At 44.4% G+C, this 26,005-nt stretch overlaps 1 protein-coding gene across 1 annotated transcript in view; it reads right to left on the bottom strand.

Annotated features, from left to right (window-relative positions):
* Nucleotides 1–26,005, bottom strand: part of LOC110514610 (asc-type amino acid transporter 1) — a 68,670-nt gene that overhangs the window by 35,751 nt on the left and 6,914 nt on the right. The window contains exons 2-3 of the mRNA XM_036981671.1: nt 21,663–21,867; nt 16,464–16,615 (exon numbers count right to left, since the gene is read on the bottom strand). Of these exons, the coding sequence (XP_036837566.1) occupies nt 16,464–16,615; nt 21,663–21,867 (357 nt within the window). The remainder of the gene's footprint in view (nt 1–16,463; nt 16,616–21,662; nt 21,868–26,005) is intronic.

Below are 26,005 nucleotides of genomic sequence, written 5' to 3'. Positions count from 1 at the left end.
TGAAATCTATGCAGCCTACTCAATCACTTTTTATAGCTACTGTTTACAGGCCTCCTGGGCCATATACAGCGTTCCTCACTGAGTTCCCTGAATTCCTATCGGACCTTGTAGTCATAGCAGATAATATTCTAATCTTTGGTGACTTTAATATTCACATGGAAAAGTCCACAGACCCACTCCAAAAGGCTTTCGGAGCCATCATCGACTCAGTGGGTTTTGTCCAACATGTCTCTGGACCCACTCACTGTCACAGTCATACGCTGGACCTAGTTTTGTCCCATGGAATAAATGTTGTGGATCTTAATGTTTTTCCTCATAATCCTGGACTATCGGACCACCATTTTATTACGTTTGCAATTGCAACAAATAATCTGCTCAGACCCCAACCAAGGATCATCAAAAGTCGTGCTATAAATTCACAGACAACACAAAGATTCCTTGATGTCCTTCCAGATTCCCTCTGTCTACCCAAGGACGCCAGAGGACAAAAATCAGTTAACCACCTAACTGAGGAACTCAATTTAACCTTGCGCAATACCCTAGATGCAGTTGCACCCCTAAAAACTAAAAACATTTCTCATAAGAAACTAGCTCCCTGGTACACAGAAAATACCCGAGCTCTGAAGCAAGCTTCCAGAAAATTGGAACGGAAATGGCGCCACACCAAAATGGAAGTCTTCCGACTAGCTTGGAAAGACAGTACTGTGCAGTACCGAAGAGCCCTTACTGCTGCTCGATCATCCTATTTTTCTAACTTAATTGAGGAAAATAAGAACAATCCGAAATTCCTTTTTGATACTGTCGCAAAGCTAACTAAAAAGCAGCATTCCCCAAGAGAGGATGACTTTCACTTTAGCAGTGATAAATTCATGAACTTCTTTGAGGAAAAGATTATGATTATTAGAAAGCAAATTACGGACTCCTCCTTAAATCTGCGTATTCCTTCAAAGCTCAGTTGTCCTGAGTCTGCACAACTCTGCCAGGACCTAGGATCAAGAGAGACGCTCAAGTGTTTTACTACTATATCTCTTGACACAATGATGAAAATAATCATGGCCTCTAAACCTTCAAGCTGCATACTGGACCCTATTCCAACTAAACTACTGAAAGAGCTGCTTCCTGTGCTTGGCCCTCCTATGTTGAACATAATAAACGGCTCTCTATCCACCGGATGTGTACCAAACTCACTAAAAGTGGCAGTAATAAAGCCTCTCTTGAAAAAGCCAAACCTTGACCCAGAAAATATAAAAAACTATCGGCCTATATCGAATCTTCCATTCCTCTCAAAAATTTTAGAAAAGGCTGTTGCGCAACAACTCACTGCCTTCCTGAAGACAAACAATGTATACGAAATGCTTCAGTCTGGTTTTAGACCCCATCATAGCACTGAGACGGCACTTGTGAAGGTGGTAAATTACATTTTAATGGCATCGGACCGAGGCTCTGCACCTGTCCTCGTGCTCATAGACCTTAGTGCTGCTTTTGATACCATCGATCACCACATTCTTTTGGAGAGATTGGAAACCCAAATTGGTCTACACGGACAAGTTCTGGCCTGGTTTAGATCTTATCTGTCGGAAAGATATCAGTTTGTCTCTGTGAATGGTTTGTCCTCTGACAAATCAACTGTAAATTTCGGTGTTCCTCAAGGTTCCGTTTTAGGACCACTATTGTTTTCACTATATATTTTACCTCTTGGGGATGTTATTCGAAAACATAATGTTAACTTTCACTGCTATGCGGATGACACACAGCTGTACATTTCAATGAAACATGGTGAAGCCCCAAAATTGCCCTCGCTAGAAGCATGTGTTTCAGACATAAGTAAGTGGATGGCTGCAAACTTTCTACTTTTAAACTCGGACAAAACAGAGATGCTTGTTCTAGGTCCCAAGAAACAAAGAGATCTTCTGTTGAATCTGACAATTCATCTTAATGGTTGTACAGTCGTCTCAAATAAAACTGTGAAGGACCTCGGCGTTACTCTGGACCCTGAACTCTCATTTGAAGAACATATCAAGACCATTTCAAGGACAGCTTTTTTCCATCTACGTAACATTGCAAAAATCAGAAACTTTCTGTCCTAAAATGATGCAGAAAAATTAATGCATGCTTTTGTCACTTCTAGGTTAGACTACTGCAATGCTCTACTTTCCGGCTACCCGGATAAAGCACTAAATAAACTTCAGTTAGTGCTAAATACGGCTGCTAGAATCCTGACTAGAACCCAAACATTTTATCATATTACTCCAGTGCTAGCCTCTCTACACTGGCTTCCTGTCAAAGCAAGGGCTGATTTCAAGGTTTTACTGCTAACCTACAAAGCATTACATGGGCTTGCTCCTACCTATCTCTCTGATTTGGTCCTGCCGTACATACCTACACGTACGCTACAGTCACAAGACGCAGGCCTCCTAATTGTCCCTAGAATTTCTAAGCAAACAGCTGGAGGCAGGGCTTTCTCCTATAGAGCTCCATTTTTATGGAACGGTCTGCCTACCCATGTCAGAGATGCAAACTCGGTCTCAACCTTCAAGTCTCTACTGAAGACTCATCTCTTCAGTGGGTCAAAGGATTGAGTGTAGTCTGACCCAGGAGTGGGAAGGTGAACGGAAAGGCTCTGGAGCAACGAACCGCCCTTGCTGTCTCTGCCTGGCCGGTTCCCCTCTTTCCACTGGGATTCTCTGCCTCTAACCCTATTACAGGGGCTGAGTCACTGGCTTACTGGGGCTCTCTCATGCCGTCCCTGGAGGGGGTGCGTCACCTGAGTGGGTTGATTCACTGATGTGGTCATCCTGTCAGGGTTGGCACCCCCGAACACAACATGTCAACCCCCCCGTTACCCGTAGATAGACAGGCTAGGCATGTTCTACCAACAACAACAAATCATGTGTGTCTCTCCCTGTTGCACAATTCAAGCTTCAATTCCACCTGTCTGAAGGGTATCTATGGCTGATTTAAGATAAAATCATCAACCCTGGTACAGTCAACCCTGTTTACGGTCAATCCTGTTACGGTCAACCCTGTTTACGGTCAACCCTGTTACGGTCAACCCTGTTTATAGTCAACCCTGGTACAGTCAACCCTGGTACAGCCAACCCTGGTACAGTCAACCCTGATACAGTCAACCCTGTTTAGAGTCAACCCTGATACAGTCAACCCTGTTTACGGTCAACCCTGTTACAGTCAACCCTGATACAGTCAACCCTGATACAGTCAACCCTGATACAGTCAACCCTGATACAGTCAACTCTGATACGGTCAACCCTGTTTACGGTCAACCCTGTTTACGGTCAACCCTGTTTATGATCATGGTACAGGCTGTCTGGTCTGGTACAGGCTGTCTGGTACAGGCTGTCTGGTCTGGTACAGGCTGTCTGGTCTGGTACAGGCTGTCTGGTACAGGCTGTATGGTCTGGTACAGGCTGTATGATCATGGTACAGGCTGTCTGGTCTGGTACAGGCTGTATGATCATGGTACAGGCTGTCTGGTACAGGCTGTCTGGTCTGGTACAGGCTGTATGGTCTGGTACAGGCTGTATGGTCTGGTACAGGCTGTATGATCATGGTACAGGCTGTCTGGTCTGGTACAGGCTGTCTGTTCTGGTACAAGCTGTCTGGTCTGGTACAGGCTGTCTGGTCTGGTACAGGCTGTCTGTTCTGGTACAAGCTGTATGGTCTGTTACAGGCTGTATGGTCTGGTACAGGCTGTATGGTAAGGCTGTGTGGTCTGGTACAGGCTGTATGGTCTGGTACAGGCTGTATGGTAAGGCTGTATGATCTGGTACCGGCTGTATGGTCTGGTACAGGCTGTATGGTCTGTTACAGGCTGTCTGGTATGTTACAAGCTGTATGGTCTGGTACAGGCTGTATGGTCTGGTACATGCTGTATGGTCTGGTACAGGCTGTATGGTCTGGTACAGGCTGTATGGTCTGGTACAGGCTGTATGGTAAGGCTGTATGATCTGGTACCGGCTGTATGGTCTGTTACAAGCTGTATGGTCTGGTACAGGCTGTATGGTAAGGCTGTATGGTAAGGCTGTATGGTGAGGCTGTATGGTAAGGCTGTATGGTAAGGCTGTATGGTGAGGCTGTATGGTAAGGCTGTATGGTCTGGTACAGGCTGTATGGTAAGGCTGTGTGGTCTGGTACAGGCTGTATGGTCTGGTACAGGCTGTATGGTAAGACTGTATGGTAAGACTGTATGGTAAGGCTGTATGGTGAGGCTGTATGATCCTGGTACAGAGAAACATGAGCTCATCACAATAATTAAACAAAATGTCAAACTGTTAGGCCATTACACCACTTTATCATTACCACATGACAGACGCATGACAAATTAGAAAATAGACGGGAACATGGGTGGTACAGCTCTCTCTCTCTCTCTCTCTCTCTCTCTCTCTCTCTTCTCTACCCTTCTCTACCCTTCTCTACCCTTCTCTCTCTCTCTCTCTCTCTGTCTCTCTCTCTCTGTCTCTCTCTCTCTCTCTTCTCTTCCCTCTCCCCTCTCTCCTCTCTCTCCTCTCTTCCCTCTCCTCTCCTCCCTCTCTCCTCTCTTCCCTCTCTCCTCTCTTCCCTCTTCCCTCTCTCCTCTCTCCTCTCTTCCCTCTTCCCTCTCTCCTCTCTCCTCTTTTCCCTCTCTCCTCTCTTCCCTCTCTCCTCTCTTCCCTCTCTCCTCTCCTCTCTCTCCTCTCTTCCCTCTCTCCTCTCTTCCCTCTCTCCTCTCCTTTTTCTGTCGATCTGGAACGACACAAGTGGAGTCACAAGTTCCATTGCAGGAAGTGAGTGAGTTTAGAGGGAGGGGCACGACGTGGCTAATCAGAACAGCATGGCTGGGCTGGCAGAGGGCCTGTCTGGGTGTCTCGTATCCCTCCAGTCAGAGGGCTCTATGTCATCTGCTGCATGGTGGTGATACACCCGGTAATCACCAGTGGGAGACACACATTAAACTGAACTGAAACAGAGGAAACTTGGCCTAGTATTGAATCAGCTGTGTTTCTGTAGGTGTAGGCTGACCCACGTATTATTATCCACGCAGACCAACAGAGACGCTGGTCTCGGGTCAGTTTCCTTCTTCATTTTCCCCCGTCTAATGGTTAAGGTTACGGTTGGAGGAATCTGATCCTAGATCTGTAGCTATCTATATCAGTGTAGTGTAGTCCCGTGTAGTATGTTACCACTTCCTGTGTCAATGTGTTTAGTAACAGCAGCAGCAAGCTGGGACACAGCAGGTTGTCTGTCCCCAGGGAGAGGAGGGTGGTAGAGGGGGGCAGGAGGAGGCAGGAGAGGGGTAGAGGGGGGCAGGAGGAGGCCCTGTCCCCAGGGAGAGGAGGGTGCACAGGGGTTAAGGGGGAGAGGAGGGGGTCCTGTCCTCAGGGAGAGGAGGGTGCACAGGGGTTACGGGGGGCAGGAGAAGGCAGGAGAGGGTATGAGGGGGGCAGGAGGAGGCAGGAGAGGGTATGAGGGACAGGAGAGGGTTAGAGGGGGGCAGGAGTGAGGTAGAGGGGGGAAGGAGGAGGCAGGAGAGGGTATGAGGAGGCAGGAGAGGGTATGAGGAGGCAGGAGAGGGTATGAGAAGGCAGGAGAGGGGTAGAGGGGGCAAGAGGAGGCAGGAGAGGTTATGAGGGGACAGGAGAGGGGTAGAAGGGGCAGGAGGAGGCAGGAGAGGGTATGAGGGGACAGGAGAGGGGTAGAGGGGGGCAGGAGAGGGTAGGGGGGGGGGGGCAGGAGAGGAGTAGAGGGGTGCAGGGGGTTTGAGACAGGCACCACTCCCTCTACTTCATCCATCACAGATGTGCCGGCTCCCCAAAGAGAGTCAGTCAGTCCTCCTAACCCCCCAAAATATACTGCTTCCTCCCCAAAGAGAGTCTGTCAGACCCCCTAACCCCCCAAAATATACTGCTTCCTCCCCAAAGAGAGTCTGTCAGTCCTCCTAACCCCCCAAAATAAACTGCTTCCTCCCCAAAGAGAGTCAGTCAGTCCTCCTAACCCCCCAAAATAAACTGCTTCCTCCCCAAAGAGAGTCAGTCAGTCCTCCTAACCCCCCAAAATAAACTGCTTCCTCCCCAAAGAGAGTCTGTCAGACCCCCTAACCCCCCAAAATATACTGCTTCCTCCCCAAAGAGAGTCTGTCAGTCCTCCTAACCCCCCAAAATAAACTGCTTCCTCCCCAAAGAGAGTCTGTCAGTCCTCCTAACCCCCCAAAATATACTGCTTCCTCCCCAAAGAGAGTCTGTCAGTCCTCCTAACCCCCCAAAGAGAGTCTTTCAGTCCTCCTAACCCCCCAAAGAGAGTCTGTCAGACCTCCTAACCCCCCAAAATATACTGCTTCCTCCCCAAAGAGAGTCTGTCAGTCCTCCTAACCCCCCAAAATATACTGCTTCCTCCCCAAAGAGAGTCTGTCAGTCCTCCTAACCCCCCAAAGAGAGTCTTTCAGTCCTCCTAACCCCCCAAAGAGAGTCTGTCAGTCCTCCTAACCCCCCAAAGAGAGTCTGTCAGACCTCCTAACCCCCCAAAATAAACTGCTTCCGATGCAGACAAATAAAACCCAGGGGACAAGAAATGGCACCCGATTCCCTATATAGTGTACTACGATCCAAAGTAGTGCACTATATAGGGAATAGGGTGCCATAGGGCACTGGTCTAAAGTAGTGCACTATGTAGGGAATAGGGTGCCATAGGGCTCTGATCTAAAGTAGTGCACTATATAGGGAATAGGTATCTGGTCTAAAGTAGTGCACTATATAGGGAATAGGGTGCCATAGGGCTCTGGTATAAAGTAGTGCACTATATAGGGAATAGGGTGCCATAGGGTTCTGGTCTAAAGTAGTGCACTATATAGGGGATAGGGTTCCATTTGGGAAAACCCTGGCCTTTAAGAAGGCACCAGATTGTTGGCCCGTTGGCCCGTTGGCCCGTTGAACGCCCATTGGCCCGTTGGCCCGGTGTCACAGCGGTGTGGTCCCATTAACCTCGTGGCAATGGGAAAGGGCATCAGACCGGGTCAGTGTACTGAAGGGTTACATTCCCTGTGACTTTGTGACCCTGTGATGACCTGGCCGAGCCACGAAACCTATCCAGATATAGTATATTATCTCAGTGACTGTAGCTACTAAGACAGAGGCAGGGTAGTTAGAACCAGTGAGGACTGAGGAGTTGTAGCTACTAAGACAGAGACAGGGTAGTTAGAACCAGTGAGGACTGAGGAGTTGTAGCTACTAAGACAGAGACAGGGTAGTTAGAACCAGTGAGGACTGAGGAGTTGTAGCTACTAAGACAGAGACAGGGTAGTTAGAACCAGTGAGGACTGAGGAGTTGTAGCTACTAAGACAGAGGCAGGGTAGTTAGAACCAGTGAGGACTGAGGAGTTGTAGCTACTAAGACAGAGACAGGGTAGTTAGAACCAGTGAGGACTGAGGAGTTGTAGCTACTAAGACAGAGACAGGGTAGTTAGAACCACTGAGGAGTTGTAGCTACTAAGACAGAGGCAGGGTAGTTAGACCCTATGTCTTAGTAGCTACAACTCCTCAGTCCTCACTGGTTCTAACTACCCTAAATGACTCTCTACTGTAAGTCTCTCTGGATCAGAGAGTCTGTTAAATGACTCTCTACTGTAAGTCTCTCTGGATCAGAGAGTCTGTTAAATGACTCTCTACTGTAAGTCTCTCTGGATCAGAGAGTCTGTTAAATGACTCCCTACTGTAAGTCTCTCTGGATCAGAGAGTCTGTTAAATGACTCTCTACTGTAAGTCTCTCTGGATCAGAGAGTCTGTTAAATGACTCTCTACTGTAAGTCTCTCTGGATCAGAGAGTCTGTTAAATGACTCTCTACTGTAAGTCTCTCTGGATCAGAGAGTCTGTTAAATGACTCTCTACTGTAAGTCTCTCTGGATCAGAGAGTCTGTTAAATGACTCTCTACTGTAAGTCTCTCTGGATCAGAGAGTCTGTTAAATGACTCCCTACTGTAAGTCTCTCTGGATCAGAGAGTCTGTTAAATGACTCTCTACTGTAAGTCTCTCTGGATCAGAGAGTCTGTTAAATGACTCTCTACTGTAAGTCTCTCTGGATCAGAGAGTCTGTTAAATGACTCTCTACTGTAAGTCTCTGGATCAGAGAGTCTGTTAAATGACTCTCTACTGTAAGTCTCTCTGGATCAGAGAGTCTGTTAAATGACTCTCTACTGTAAGTCTCTCTGGATCAGAGAGTCTGTTAAATGACTCCCTACTGTAAGTCTCTCTGGATCAGAGAGTCTGTTAAATGACTCTCTACTGTAAGTCTCTCTGGATCAGAGAGTCTGTTAAATGACTCTCTACTGTAAGTCTCTCTGGATCAGAGAGTCTGTTAAATGTGGAAATGATTGGGCGGCAGGTAGCCTAGTGGTTAGAGTGTTGGACTAGTAACCGAAAGGTTGCAAGTTCAAACCCCCGAGCTGACAAGGTACAAATCTGTCGTTCTGCCCCTGAACAGGCAGTTAACCCACTGTTCCTAAACCAGTTAATCCACTCTTCCTAGGCTGTCATTGAAAATAATAATTTGTTCTTAACTGACTTGTTAAATAAAGGTACAAAATTATAATAAGAGGAACTGATGAAGCACCACCCAGTTTAGACATCACACCTTGGGTATTCTACTACCACACCTTGGGTATTCTACTACCACACCTTGGGTATTCTACTACCACACCTTGGGTATTCTACTACCACACCTTGGGTATTCTACTACCACACCTTGGGTATTCTACTACCACACCTTGGGTATTCTACTACCACACCTTGGGTATTCTACTGCCATACCTTGGGTATTCTACTACCACACCTTGGGTATTCTACTACCACACCTTGGGTATTCTACTACCACACCTTGGGTATTCTACTGCCACACCTTGAGTATTCTACTACCACACCTTGGGTATTCTACTGCCACACCTTGGGTATTCTACTACCACACCTTGGGTATTCTACTACCACACCTTGGGTATTCTACTGCCACACCTTGGGTATTCTACTACCACACCTTGGGTTTTCTACTACCACACCTTGGGTATTCTACTACCACACCTTGGGTATTCTACTACCACACCTTGGGTATTCTACTGCCACACCTTGGGTATTCTACTGCCACACCTTGGGTATTCTACTACCACACCTTGGGTATTCTACTGCCACACCTTGAGTATTCTACTACCACACCTTGGGTATTCTACTGCCACACCTTGAGTATTCTACTACCACACCTTGGGTATTCTACCTCCACACCTTGGGTATTCTACTACCACACCTTGGGTATTCTACTACCACACCTTGGGTATTCTACTACCACACCTTGGGTATTCTACTACCACACCTTGGGTATTCTACCTTGGGTATTCTACTACCACACCTTGGGTATTCTACTACCACACCTTGGGTATTCTACTACCACACCTTGGGTATTCTACTACCACACCTTGGGTATTCTACTACCACACCTTGGGTATTCTACTACCACACCTTGGGTATTCTACTACCACAACGTTCAAGAGGAAGTTTAATAAAGCCGGATTTGACTTCCTTAATTATTTTACATACCTATTTGTAAAACAGATTGTATGACTTTGTGGCTGTGCCAGCTAGGGAACACTCTGCAGAACTGCCAACATTCATGGCAAAACAAACGCTAACCTGCGTTGACATGAGCATGCTGTATACCCAATGGCCCCTGGTCTAAAGTAGTGCACTATATATAGGGAACAGGGTGCCATAGGGCTCTGGTCTGAAGTAGTGCACTATATATAGGGAATAGGGTGCCATAGGGCTCTGGTCTGAAGTAGTGCACTATATATAGGGAACAGGGTGCCGTAGGGCTCTGGTCTAAAGTAGTGCACTATATAGGGAATAGGGTGCCATAGGGCTTTGGTCTGAAGTAGTGCACTATATAGGGAATAGGGTGTCATTTGGGATTCAGACTTTTCCTTCCTTCTCCACTGTAGGAGGGACTGTAAAGGAGGCACTGTAAAGGAGGCACTGTAAAGGAGGCACTGTAAAGGAGGCACTGTAAAGGAGGTACTGTGAAGGAGATACTGTGAAGGAGATACTGTGGAGGGGGTATTGTAAAGGAGGTACTGTGAAGGGGGTACTGTGAAGGAGGTATTGTAAAGGAGGCACTGTAAAGGAGGTACTGTGAAGGAGATACTGTGAAGGAGATACTGTGAAGGAGGTACTGTAAAGGAGGTACTGTGAAGGAGGTACTGTGAAGGAGGTATTGTAAAGGAGATACTGTGAAGGGGGTATTGTAAAGGAGGTACTGTGAAGGGGGTACTGTGAAGGAGGTACTGTGAAGGAGGTACTGTGAAGGAGGTACTGTAAAGGAGGTACTGTGAAGGGGGTATTGTAAAGGAGGTACTGTAAAGGGGGTATTGTAAAGGAGGTACTGTGAAGGGGGTATTGTAAAGGAGGTACTGTGAAGGAGGTACTGTGAAGGAGGTACTGTAAAGGGGTATTGTAAAGGGGTACTGTGAAGGGGGTGCTGTGAAAGAGGTACTGTGAAATAATTACTGTGTGTCTAGAAGAGATATATCAGTTGTAAACCGTCGGAATGTCAAATAGCCAATAGGGTCTTGACCGTCCCCGCGCGCCCCTCCAGGGTTGGTTAGTAGGGTCGTCCCGCCCACTTTCTCCCGCCTGTCACCCAGTGACAGGGGTGTCATAGCAACTGTCACGGCAACCGTGGAAACAATACACAATGGCTTTGAGGACATGACCTTCTATTATCGGTGGAGTCAAACGCTGGTACCATTACGTAGTCTGACACACACACACACACCGCCTGGTACACACACACACACTGACGGGTCAGGTCAGGTCCCAACACAGGGGCTCGTCCCCCTTCCACCCCCCCACATACACACACTGGTCCGTAGAAAGTCATTCAGTGAACACACACACACACCATTACGTAGTCTGACACACACACACACAAACACACACACACACACACACACACACTGATCAGGTGATTGAGGGCCAGCAACACAGGGGCTCGTCTCCACCCCCCCACACACAACCCATTTATTGAAAGTTATCAAGGGCACACACACACACACACACGCCTGCCCTGGGACGCCCAAGCAAAAGGGGGCTGGTATGCTAACTAACACACACACACACACACACACAAACACATCGCCACCCGCCACAGAGAGTCCTGCGCTGACATCCAGGGAACACACACACACACACACACACATCGCCACCCGCCACGGAGAGTCCTGCGCTGACATCCAGGGAACACACGCTAGCACCACGGCTGGCAGGTTAATGAAAGTCAAAGGCTTCACATTCTGTCTCCAGAAATAGTGCTGCATGGCCAGCACACCGTCAATGTGCCAAGGCCGTGGGTTATGGTGAACCGTACACACACACACACACACACACACACACACACATTCCTCCAACCCTGCTCCATCCGGTTTAGACAAGTTCAAACCAGCAGCTGACACAGAAAGACAGACAGACAGGTATGGTTTTCTCTACGGATACGGACCTCAGTCCTCATTAGATATGATGACACTACACCTTGATACGGACCTCAGTCTTCATTAGATATGATGACACTACACCCTGACTACCGATACGGACCTCAGTCCTCATTAGATATGATGACACTACACCCTGACTACCGATACGGACCTCAGTCCTCATTAGATATGATGACACTACACCCTGACTACAGATAGGGACCTCAGTCCTCATTAGATATGATGACACTACACCTTGATACGGACCTCAGTCTTCATTAGATATGATGACACTACACCCTGACTACCGATACGGACCTCAGTCCTCATTAGATATGATGACACTACACCCTGACTACCGATACGGACCTCAGTCCTCATTAGATATGATGACACTACACCCTGACTACAGATAGGGACCTCAGTCCTCATTAGATATGATGACACTACACCCTGACTACCGATACGGACCTCAGTCCTCATTAGATATGATGACACTACAGCCTGACTACTGACACGGTCCTCAGACCTCATTAGATATGATGACACTACACCCTGACTACCGATACGGACCTCAGTCCTCATTAGATATGATGACACTACACCCTGACTACCGATACAGACCTCAGTCCTCATTAGATATGATGACACTACACCCTGACTACCGATACGGACCTCAGTCCTCATTAGATATGATGACACTACACCCTGACTACCGATACGGACCTCAGTCCTCATTAGATATGATGACACTACCCCCTGACTACCGATACGGACCTCAGTCCTCATTAGATATGATGACACTACACCCTGACTACGGATACGGACCTCAGTCCTCATTAGATATGATGACACTACACCCTGACTACCGATACGGACCTCAGTCCTCATTAGATATGATGACACTACACCCTGACTACCGATACGGACCTCAGTCCTCATTAGATATGATGACACTACACCCTGACTACCGATACGGACCTCAGTCCTCATTAGATATGATGACACTACCCCCTGACTACCGATACGGACCTCTGTCCTCATTAGATATGAAGACACTACACCCTAACTACCGATACGGACCTCAGTCCTCATTAGATATGATGACACTACACCCTGACTACCGATACGGACCTCAGTCCTCATTAGATATGATGACACTACAGCCTGACTACCGATACGGACCTCAGTCCTCATTAGATATGATGACACTACACCCTGACTACCGATACGGACCTCAGTCCTCATTAGATATGATGACACTACAGCCTGACTACCGATACGGACCTCAGTCCTCATTAGATATGATGACACTACACCCTGACTACCGATACGGACCTCAGTCCTCATTAGATATGATGACACTACAGCCTGACTACCGATACGGACCTCAGTCCTCATTAGATATGATGACACTACACCCTGACTACCGATACGGACCTCAGTCCTCATTAGATATGATGACACTACAGCCTGACTACACTAGTCATTATTGTACTATACTACTACTACTACTACTAACTAGTAATTATTTTAATATACTACTAACTAGTCATTATTGTACTATACTACTACTAACTAGTCATTATTGTACTATACTACTACTAACTAGTCAGTATTGTACTGTACTACTACTACTAACTAGTCATTATTGTACTATACTACTACTAAATAGTAATGATTGTACTATACTACCTCTACTACTACTAAATAGTCATTATTGTACTATACTACTACTAAATAGTAATTACTGTACTATACTATTACTACTACTAAATAGTCATTATTGTACTATAGTACTACTACTAAATAGTCATTATTGTACTATACTACTACTAAATAGTAATTACTGTACTATACTATTACTACTACTAAATAGTCATTATTGTACTATAGTACTACTACTAAATAGTCAGTATTGTACTATACTACTACTACTAAATAGTTATTGTACTGTAGTACTACTACTAAATAGTCATTATTGTACTATAGTACTACTACTAAATAGTAATTATTTTACTATAGTACTACTACTAAATAGTCATTATTGTACTATAGTACTACTACTAAATAGTCATTATTGTACTGTAGTACTACTACTAAATAGTCATTATTGTACTATAGTACTACTACTAAATAGTCATTATTGTACTATAGTACTACTACTAAATAGTCATTATTATACTATAGTACTACTACTAAATAGTCATTATTGTACTGTAGTACCACTACTAAATAGTCATTATTGTACTATAGTACTACTACTAAATAGTCATTATTGTACTATAGTACTACTACTAAATAGTCATTATTGTACTATAGTACTACTACTAAATAGTCATTATTGTACTATAGTTCTACTACTAAATAGTCATTATTGTACTATAGTACTACTACTAAATAGTCATTATTGTACTATAGTACTACTACTAAATAGTCATTATTGTACTATAGTACTACTACTAAATAGTCATTATTGTAGTATAGTACTACTACTAAATAGTCATTATTGTACTATAGTACTACTACTAAATAGTCATTATTGTACTATAGTACTACTACTAAATAGTCATTATTGTACTATAGTACTACTACTAAATAGTAATTATTTTACTATAGTACTACTTCTAAATAGTCATTATTGTACTATAGTACTACTACTAAATAGTCATTATTGTACTGTAGTACTACTACTAAATAGTCATTATTGTACTATAGTACTACTACTAAATAGTCATTATTGTACTATAGTACTACTACTAAATAGTCATTATTGTACTATAGTACTACTACTAAATAGTCATTATTGTACTGTAGTACTACTACTAAATAGTCATTATTGTACTGTAGTACTACTACTAAATAGTCATTATTGTACTATAGTACTACTACTAAATAGTCATTATTGTACTATAGTACTACTACTAAATAGTCATTATTGTACTATAGTACTACTACTAAATAGTCATTATTGTACTATAGTTCTACTACTAAATAGTCATTATTGTACTATAGTACTACTACTAAATAGTCATTATTGTACTATAGTACTACTACTAAATAGTCATTATTGTACTATAGTACTACTACTAAATAGTCATTATTATACTATAGTACTACTACTAAATAGTCATTATTGTACTGTAGTACTACTACTAAATAGTCATTATTGTACTATAGTACTACTACTAAATAGTCATTATTGTACTATAGTACTACTACTAAATAGTCATTATTGTACTATAGTACTACTACTAAATAGTCATTATTGTACTATAGTTCTACTACTAAATAGTCATTATTGTACTATAGTACTACTACTAAATAGTCATTATTGTACTATAGTACTACTACTAAATAGTCATTATTGTACTATAGTACTACTACTAAATAGTCATTATTGTAGTATAGTACTACTACTAAATAGTCATTATTGTACTATAGTACTACTACTAAATAGTCATTATTGTACTATAGTACTACTACTAAATAGTCATTATTGTACTATAGTACTACTACTAAATAGTAATTATTTTACTATAGTACTACTTCTAAATAGTAATTATTGTACTATAGTACTACTACTAAATAGTCATTATTGTACTGTAGTACTACTACTAAATAGTCATTATTGTACTATAGTACTACTACTAAATAATCATTATTGTACTATAGTACTACTACTAAATAGTCATTATTGTACTATAGTACTACTACTAAATAGTCATTATTGTACTATAGTAATACTACTAAATAGTCATTATTGTACTGTAGTACTACTACTAAATAGTCATTATTGTACTATAGTACTACTACTAAATAGTCATTATTGTACTATAGTACTACTACTAAATAGTCATTATTGTAATATAGTACTACTACTAAATAGTCATTATTGTACAATAGTTCTACTACTAAATAGTCATTATTGTACTATAGTACTACTACTAAATAGTCATTATTGTACTATAGTACTACTACTAAATAGTCATTATTGTACTATAGTACTACTACTAAATAGTCATTATTGTAGTATAGTACTACTACTAAATAGTCATTATTGTACTATAGTACTACTACTAAATAGTCATTATTGTACTATAGTACTACTACTAAATAGTCATTATTGTACTATAGTACTACTACTAAATAGTAATTATTTTACTATAGTACTACTTCTAAATAGTCATTATTGTACTATAGTACTACTACTAAATAGTCATTATTGTACTGTAGTACTACTACTAAATAGTCATTATTGTACTATAGTACTACTACTAAATAGTCATTATTGTACTATAGTACTACTACTAAATAGTCATTATTGTACTATAGTACTACTACTAAATAGTCATTATTGTACTATAGTACTACTACTAAATAGTCATTATTGTACTGTAGTACTACTACTAAATAGTCATTATAGTACAATAATGACTACTTCTAAATAGTCATTATTGTACTATAGTACTACTACTAAATAGTCATTATTGTACTGTAGTACTACTACTAAATAGTCATTATTGTACTATAGTACTACTACTAAATAGTCATTATTGTACTATAGTACTACTACTAAATAGTCATTATTGTACTATAGTACTACTACTAAATAGTCATTATTGTACTATAGTACTACTACTAAATAGTCATTATTGTACTGTAGTACTACTACTAAATAGTCATTATAGTACAATAATGACTACTACTACTAAATAGTCATTATTGTACTATAGTACTACTACTAAATAGTCATTATTGTACTATAGTACTACTACTAAATAGTCATTATTGTACTATAGTTCTACTACTAAATAGTCATTATTGTACTATAGTACTACTACTAAATAGTCATTATTGTACTATAGTACTACTACTAAATAGTCATTATTGTACTATAGTACTACTACTAAATAGTCATTATTGTAGTATACCACAACTAAATAGTGTTTATTATACTGGACTTACATATGCAGATGGTGGAGAGAAGCCTGGTGGCCAAGTATGGAGGGACACAGTTCTGGAAGGCCGGCTGCAGGACATAGTTGGAGAAGGTGAGAGCTATGACAGCCAGGGTGGTGGGGTACATGATGAGAACCGCGCTCCATAGAAGCAGGAACCTATAGGAAGACAGCACATATACTGTTAAAACTATATATATTTATACTTGTATGTAGACAGTCAGGGTGACGCAGTCAAAATACGCATATAGACTGTAGACTTGTACATTGTTTATATTGTACGGCAGCTGTGGAGAGTGCTGGGCAAACTCAATGACTTATTTGACCTTTTCATGAACTCCGAGAGTTTCCTGCCTCGGAGACCTAAGTGACATCTTTGTGGACTCTCACTTGTAACGAGTATCATGGGGACGACCAGTACGATTTATATCTAATCCACTTTACACATTAAAACACAGCCTTCTTTGTACATGATTACAGGTCAACATGTAGAGGAGGAACGAAGGAAGGACCAGGATCTGTGGCCGATCTACTGATCTAAGACCAGTTGTTTAGATCAGATGGTCTCTCTCCCCCTGAGTACTGATCTAAGACCAGTTGTTTAGATCAGACGGTCTCTCTCCCCCCTGAGTACTGATCTAAGACCAGTTATTTAGATCAGACGGTCTCTCTCTCCCCCTGAGTACTGATCTAAGACCAGTTGTTTAGATCAGATGCCCCCCCCCCCCTGAGTACTGATATAAGACCAGTTATATAGATCAGACAGTCTCTATCGCCCCCCTGAGTACTGATCTAAGACCAGTTATATAGATCAGACGGTCTCTCTCCCCCCTGAGTACTGATCTAAGATCAGTTATTTAGATCAGACGGTCTCTCTCCCCCTGAGTACTGATCTAAGACCAGTTATTTAGATCAGACGGTCTCTCTCTCCCCCTGAGTACTGATCTAAGACCAGTTGTTTAGATCAGATGGCCCCCCCCTGAGTACTGATCTAAGACCAGTTATTTAGATTAGACGGTCTCTCTCCCCCCTGAGTACTGATCTAAGACCAGTTATTTAGATCAGACGGTCTCTCTCCCCCCTGAGTACTGATCTAAGACCAGTTATTTAGATCAGATGGTCTCCCTCTCCCTCTGAGTACTGATCTAAGACCAGTTATTTAGATCAGAAGGAGTAACATTATATACACACAGGGGACTAGATCCTAACTACAAAATACAATAAAACACTCAAACGTTTAACATGAGCATTATTTAATGTGAAATAAACGTGTTAACCCTCGCAAGGCTGCCGGCCCAGACCAGCAGGCTGGTGTGTTTACGAACATATTCAATCTCTCCCTATCCGAGTCTGCTGTCCCCACATGCTTCAAGATGGCCACCATTGTTCCTGAAGAAGGCAAAGGTAACTGAACTAAATGACTATCGCCCCATTGCGCTCACTTCTGTCATCACGATGTGGTTTGAGAGACGAGTCAAGGACGTGGCTGATTTTCTTTCTGTAGTTTGTGGTTGCCTGTAGACCCTGCCACATATGTCTCGTGTCTGAGCCGTTGATTTGCGACTCTTTGTCCATATATAGACGTTTCGCTTGTCTGATTGCCTTGCGGAGGGAATAACTGCACTGTTTTGTATTCGGCCAAATTCCCGGTCATCTTCCTGTGGTTAAATGCGGTGGTTCGCGCTTTCAGTTTTTTTGCGAATTCCACCATCTATCCACAGTTTCTGGGTAGGGTAGGTTATAATAGTCACGGTGGGAACAACATCTCCTATGCACTTCCTTATAAAACTCACTCACTGAATCAACGTATAAATCTATACTATTATCTGAGGCTGCCCGGGACACGTCCCAGTCCACGTGATCAAAACAATCTTGAAGGGTTGATTCTGATTGGGTCAGATCAGCGTTGCATGTTCCTAGTCACAGGTACATCCTTGTTTCAGTTTCTGCCTATAGGAGGGGAGAAGCAAAATGGAGTCATGGTCAGATTTGCCGAACGGAGGACGGGGGAGGGCCTTGTATGCATCGCGTAAGTTAGAGGAGCAGTGATCCAGAGTTTTGCCAGCCAGTCATAATAACTGATGAGAATTCTCTTGGGAGATAATACGGACAGCATTTGATTGTGAGGAATTCCAGGTCTGGTGAACAGAAAGACTTGAGTTCCTGTATGTTGTTACAATTACACATGAGTCGTTAATCATGAAACATACACCCCCGCCCTTCTTCTTCCATGAGAGATGTCCTGTCAGCGCGGATGCACAAAGAATCCCGGTGGCTGTATCAACTTGGACAGCATGTCCCCAAAGAGCCATGTTTCCATGAAACAGAGTATGTTACAATCTTAAGGGTCTCTCTGGAAAGCAACTAGCCCTAATTCCATCTGCCTTGTTTTCTAGAGACTGGACATTAGCGAGTAAAATACTCAGAAGAGGTGCGTGGTGTTCGCGCTTCCGAAGCCTGACCAGAAGGCCGCTCTGTCTACCTCTCCTGCGGCAACTTTGTTTTGGCTTAGCCTCTTGGGTCGTTCGAACGAAGGATCCACTTCGGGAAAGCCGTATTCCTGGTTGTAGTGCTGGTTAGTTGACATCTCTCTGATATCCAATAGTCCTTCCCGGCTGTATGTAATAAGACTTAAGATTTTCTGGGCTAACAATGTAAGAAATAATACACAAAAAAATCTAAATACTGCATAGTTTCCTAAGGACTAGAAGCGAGGCGACCGTTTCTGTTAATAACATTCTATGGCAGCCATGTTGGCTTCTGTTAACAAAATGAGCATCCGGATGATGTCTGGTCCTGTTGGAGCATGTGATGTCTGGTCCTGTTGGAGCCTGTGATATCTGGTCCTGTTGGAGCCTGTGATGTCTGGTCCTGTTGGAGCCTGTGATGTCTGGTCCTGTTGGAGACTGTGATATCTGGTCCTGTTGGAGCCTGTGATATCTGGTCCTGTTGGAGCTTGTGATGTCTGGTCCTGTTGGAGCCTGTGATACCTGGTCCTGTTGGAGCCTGTGATGTCTGGTCCTGTTGGAGCCTGTGATATCTGGTCCTGTTGGAGCCTGTGATATCTGGTCCTGTTGGAGCTTGTGATGTCTGGTCCTGTTGGAGCCTGTGATCTCTGGTCCTGTTGGAGCCTGTGATACCTAGTCCTGTTGGAGCCTGTGATACCTAGTCCTGTTGGAGCCTGTGATACCTAGTCCTGTTGGAGCCTGTGATACCTAGTCCTGTTGGAGCCTGTGATACCTAGTCCTGTTGGAGCCTGTGATACCTAGTCCTGTTGGAGCCTGTGATACCTAGTCCTGTTGGAGCCTGTGATACCTGGTCCTGTTGGAGCCTGTGATACCTAGTCCTGTTGGAGCCTGTGATACCTGGTCCTGTTGGAGCCTGTGATACCTAGTCCTGTTGGAGCCTGTGATACCTAGTCCTGTTGGAGCCTGTGATACCTAGTCCTGTTGGAGCCTGTGATACCTGGTCCTGTTGGAGCCTGTGATACCTAGTCCTGTTGGAGCCTGTGATACCTAGTCCTGTTGGAGCCTGTGATACCTAGTCCTGTTGGAGCCTGTGATACCTAGTCCTGTTGTAGCCTGTGATACCTGGTCCTGTTGGAGCCTGTGATATGTGGTCCTGTTGGAGCCTGTGATACCTAGTCCTGTTGGAGCCTGTGATACCTAGTCCTGTTGGAGCCTGTGATACCTAGTCCTGTTGGAGCCTGTGATACCTGGTCCTGTTGAAGCCTGTGATACCTAGTCCTGTTGGAGCCTGTGATACCTAGTCCTGTTGGAGCCTGTGATATGTGGTCCTGTTGACCGAAAGAGCAAACGTTCTAAACCAGCTGATGAAAAGGAGAGAGCCAAGATCCAGCTGATGGAAAGGAGAGAGCCAAGATCCAGCTGATGAAAAGGAGAGAGCCAAGATCCAGCTGATGGAATGGAGAGAGCCAAGGTCCAGCTGATGGAAAGAAGAGAGCCAAGAACCAGCTGATGGAAAGGAGAGAGCCAAGATCCATCTGATGGAAAGGAGAAAGCCAAGATCCAGCTGATGGAAAGGAGAGAGCCAAGATCCAGCTGATGGAAAGGAGAGAGCCAAGATCCAGCTGATGGAAAGGAGAGAGCCAAGATCCAGCTGATGGAAAGGGGAGAGCCAAGAGCCAGCTGATGAAAAGGGGAGAGCCAAGATCCAGCTGATGGAAAGGGGAGAGCCAAGATCCAGCTGATGAAAAGGAGAGAGCCAAGATCCAGCTGATGAAAAGGGGAGAGCCAAGATCCAGCTGATGAAAAGGAGAGAGCCAAGATCCAGCTGATGAAAAGGAGAGAGCCAAGCTCCAGCGTCAGGAAACAGCAAACATACTGAGGTGGCAAATAGGGGGCAAATAGGGGGGAAATAGGGGGCAAATAGGGGGCAATGTCGCTCCAACTATACGAATCAATTCATCATTAACCGGCAAATTCATTAACAAAAAAAAAAGTGAAACTCCTAGAAAATTGTTCCAAAAGTTGCTTAAATGTCTGAAAAGAAAACACATTTTGTAGCCAGGGCCTTCGGAAGGTGTTCAGACCCCTGGACTTTTTCCATAGTTTGTTACGTTACAGCCTCATTCTAAAATTGATTTAAAAACATCTACACACAATACCTCATAATGACAAAGCAAAAACAGGTTTTTAGAAATTTGAGCAAATTAATTTAAAAAATCAAAAATGGAAATATCACATTTACATCAGTATTCAGACCCTTTACTCAGTATTTTGTTGAAGCACCTTAGGCAACGATTACAGCCTCCATGGGTATGACGCTACAAGCTTGGCACACCTGTATTTGGGGAGTTTCTCCCATTTCTCTCTGCAGATCCTCTCACTAGTCCATGTTGTGGTCAGATTAATCCTGCCAGTCTTTTCACTAGTCCATGTTGTGGTCAGATTAATCCTGCCAGTCCTCTCACTAGTCCATGTTGTGGTCAGATTAATCCTGCCAGTCTTTTCACTAGTCCATGTTGTGGTCAGATGAAACAATAGTAGCTCTATATCTTTCACTAGATGTGTTTTAATGGTCAATTAACCAACATTTCTGAAAATGTATATATTGTGTTTTGGAAAGAATTTCTTCCCTTCTACTCTGAGACGGGCCCTGGACATTTCTGAAAAAACCTGGGAATTCTGGGAAAGTTTCTGGGTTGTTCCCTAATCAGGATTGTGGACATAAAATAGACACGTACCCCACCAGTCCTCCGAATATCTCTGTGACGTAGGAGTAGTCTCCCCCTGACTTGGGAATGGTGACGCCCAGCTCAGCGTAACACATGGACCCCAGGGCGCAGATACCCCCTCCGCACACCCATACGATGAGGGACAGACCCACCGAACCAGCGTGCTCCAAAACACCCTTAGGAGAGATGAATATCCCCGAACCAATGATGTTACCTGGAGAACAAGAGAGACAGACAGATACATTAGTATCGAGTGTAGTAGTTTCCTGTGGTCTTCAACAACCTCCCAGTCCTGTCCCCTTGATGTGAGGGAGGAGAAATACATTCATATCAACTCTAATAGTTGGTCTTCAACAACCTCCCAGTCTTGTGCACTTGTTTTTTTATATATAGTTGTGGGGTTGTTTATCATAACAAACATCTGTTTTCTGTTCTAAACAACCCCCCCCTAGTCATCACACAGCTGTTTCAGATCGGGGTTACAACCACAGTGACCTGAAATGACCATGGAGCTCTGGTGCTGTTTCCCAGGTCCTAGTCTCTGGTGCTGTTTCTCATGTCCTAGTCTCTGGTGCTGTTTCCCGTGTCCTAGTCTCTGGTGCTGTTTCTCATGTCCTAGTCTCTGGTGCTGTTTCCCGTGTCCTAGTCTCTAGTGCTGTTTCCCATGTCCTAGTCTATGGTGCTGTTTCCCATGTCCAAGTCTCTGGTGCTGTTTCCCATGTCCTAGTCTCTGGTGCTGTTTCCCATGTCCTAGTCTCTGGTGCTGTTTCCCATGTCCTAGTCTCTGGTGCTGTTTCCCATGTCCTAGTCTCTGTTCTACAGGGTCAGTGAACTGGACTGTTACTACTGGCTAACACTAAGGTCTGTTACTACACTGTGTAACCCTGGCTAACACTGGGGTCTGTTACTACACTACGTAACCCTGACTAACACTGAGGTCTGTTACTACACTGTGTAACCCTGGACTAACACTGAGGTATGTTACTACACTACGTAACCCTGACTAACACTGAGGTCTGCTATTACACTACGTAACCCTGACTAACACTGAGGTCTGTTACTACACTGTGTAACCCTGGCTAACACTGAGGTCTGTTACTACACTACGTAACCCTGGACTAACACTGAGGTCTGTTACTACACTACGTAACCCTGACTAACACTGAGGTCTGTTACTACACTATGTAACCCTGACTAACACTGAGGTCTGTTACTACACTACGTAACCCTGACTAACACTGAGGTCTGTTACTACACTGTGTCACCCTGGCTAACACTGAGGTCTGTTACTACACTACGTAACCCTGGACTAACACTGAGGTCTGCTACTACACTGTGTAACCCTGGCTAACACTGAGGTCTGTTACTACACTGTGTAACCCTGGCTAACACTGAGGTCTGTTACTACACTGTGTAACCCTGGACTAACACTGAGGTCTGCTACTACACTGTGTAACCCTGGACTAACACTGAGGTCTGCTACTACACTGTGTAACCCTGGCTAACACTGAGGTCTGTTACTACACTGTGTAACCCTGACTAACACTGAGGTCTGCTACTACACTGTGTAACCCTGGACTAACACTGAGGTCTGCTACTACACTGTGTAACCCTGGCTAACACTGAGGTCTGCTACTACACTGTGTAACCCTGGCTAACACTGAGGTCTGCTACTACACTGTGTAACCCTGACTAACACTGAGGTCTGTTACCACACTGTGTAACCCTGGACTAACACTGAGGTCTGTTACTACACTGTGTAACCCTGGCTCTGTGTCTGAGGTCTGCTACTACACTGTGTAACCCTGGCTCTGTGTCTGAGGTCTGTTACTACACTGTGTAACCCTGGACTAACACTGAGGTCTGTTACTACACTGTGTAACCCTGGACTAACACTGAGGTCTGCTACTACACTGTGTAACCCTGGACTAACACTGAGGTCTGCTACTACACTGTGCAACCCTGGACTAACACTGAGGTCTGCTACTACACTGTGTAACCCTGGACTAACACTGAGGTCTGCTACTACACTGTGTAACCCTGGACTAACACTGAGGTCTGTTACTACACTACGTAACCCTGACTAACACTGAGGTCTGCTACTACACTGTGTAACCCTGGCTAACACTGAGGTCTGCTACTACACTGTGTAACCCTTGACTAACACTGAGGTCTGTTACTACACTCTGTAACCCTGGACTAACACTGAGGTCTGCTACTACACTGTGTAACCCTGGACTAACACTGAGGTCTGCTACTACACTGTGTAACCCTGGACTAACACTGAGGTCTGCTACTACACTGTGTAACCCTGGCTAACACTGAGGTCTGCTACTACACTGTGTAACCCTGGACTAACACTGAGGTCTGCTACTACACTGTGTAACCCTGGCTAACACTGAGGTCTGTTACTACACTGTGTAACCCTGGACTAACACTGAGGTCTGCTTCTACACTGTGTAACCCTGGACTAACACTGAGGTCTGCTACTACACTGTGTAACCCTGGACTAACACTGAGGTCTGCTACTACACTGTGTAACCCTGGACTAACACTGAGGTCTGTTACTACACTACGTAACCCTGACTAACACTGTGGTCTGCTACTACACTGTGTAACCCTGGCTAACACAGGGGTCTGCTACTACACTGTGTAACCCTGGACTAACACTGAGGTCTGTTACTACACTACGTAACCCTGACTAACACTGAGGTCTGCTACTACACTGTGTAACCCTGGCTAACACTGAGGTCTGCTACTACACTGTGTAACCCTTGACTAACACTGAGGTCTGTTACTACACTCTGTAACCCTGGACTAACACTGAGGTCTGCTACTACACTGTGTAACCCTGGACTAACACTGAGGTCTGCTACTACACTGTGTAACCCTGGACTAACACTGAGGTCTGCTACTACACTGTGTAACCCTGGAGTAACACTGAGGTCTGCTACTACACTGTGTAACCCTGGACTAACACTGAGGTCTGCTACTACACTGTGTAACCCTGACTAACACTGAGGTCTGCTACTACACTACGTAACCCTGGACTAACACTGAGGTCTGCTACTACACTGTGTAACCCTGACTAACACTGAGGTCTGCTACTACACTGTGTAACCCTGACTAACACTGAGGTATGTTACTACACTATGTAACCCTGGACTCACACTGAGGTCTGTTACTACACTATGTAACCCTGACTAACACTGAGGTCTGCTACTACACTGTGTAACCCTGGCTCTGTGTCTGAGGTCTGCTACTACACTGTGTAACCCTGGCTAACACTGAGGTCTGTTACTACACTGTGTAACCCTGACTAACACTGAGGTCTGTTACTACACTGTGTAACCCTGGACTAACACTGAGGTCTGCTACTACACTGTGTAACCCTGGCTAACACTGAGGTCTGTTACTACACTGTGTAACCCTGACTAACACTGAGGTCTGTTACTACACTGTGTAACCCTGGACTAACACTGAGGTCTGCTACTACACTGTGTAACCCTGGACTAACACTGAGGTCTGCTACTACACTGTGTAACCCTGGACTAACACTGAGGTCTGCTACTACACTGTGTAACCCTGGACTAACACTGAGGTCTGCTACAACACTGTGTAACCCTGACTAACACTGAGGTCTGCTACTACACTACGTAACCCTGGACTAACACTGAGGTCTGCTACTACACTGTGTAACCCTGACTAACACTGAGGTCTGCTACTACACTGTGTAACCCTGACTAACACTGAGGTCTGCTACTACACTGTGTAACCCTGGCTCTGTGTCTGAGGCTGGCTGAGGTACCCATCCCTTAAACGTCCACAACATCATCATCTGATCCAACAACAGCTGTCAAAGCAAAGACCCTGGCAAGACATCCAACGTGTCCCAAATGGCACCCTATTCACTATATAGGGCCCATAGTGTTCAGGTCTAATGTAGTGCACTACATAGGGAACAGGGTACCATTTGTGACACAGCCATCACCGGCCATTTCAGAGGGAAGTTTTAAAGAACAGAACAAGAGAAGAAGTAAGTGGATAATAGGGGGGGGGGGGGGGGTCTAATTGGTAGTCATCCCACTGTAAACAGTTTGTCTGATGTGAGACAGCGAGGGCTCTGAGCTCCAACGAGGCCCAGCGAAGCACGCCATCCATCACAGCGCCTCTCTGGAAACAAACAGCTCTGTAAATTTAATGATGCTCCAGTGAAATAACTCTGAACAGTAGATTTCCTCCTGTCACTTCTGATCTGGAGAGAGTACGGTGAGGAGAGGGAGGAGAGGGAGGAGAGGGGAGGAATGGGGAGGGGAGGAGAGGGGAGGAGAGGGGAGGAATGGGGAGGAGAG

Source organism: Oncorhynchus mykiss, chromosome 6 (genome assembly GCF_013265735.2).
Source record: "Oncorhynchus mykiss isolate Arlee chromosome 6, USDA_OmykA_1.1, whole genome shotgun sequence".
Classification (NCBI taxonomy): Eukaryota; Metazoa; Chordata; class Actinopteri; order Salmoniformes; family Salmonidae; genus Oncorhynchus; species Oncorhynchus mykiss.
The sequence above is the reverse complement of the archived record's forward strand: the minus strand, read 5'-3'. Positions and strand labels throughout refer to the sequence as shown.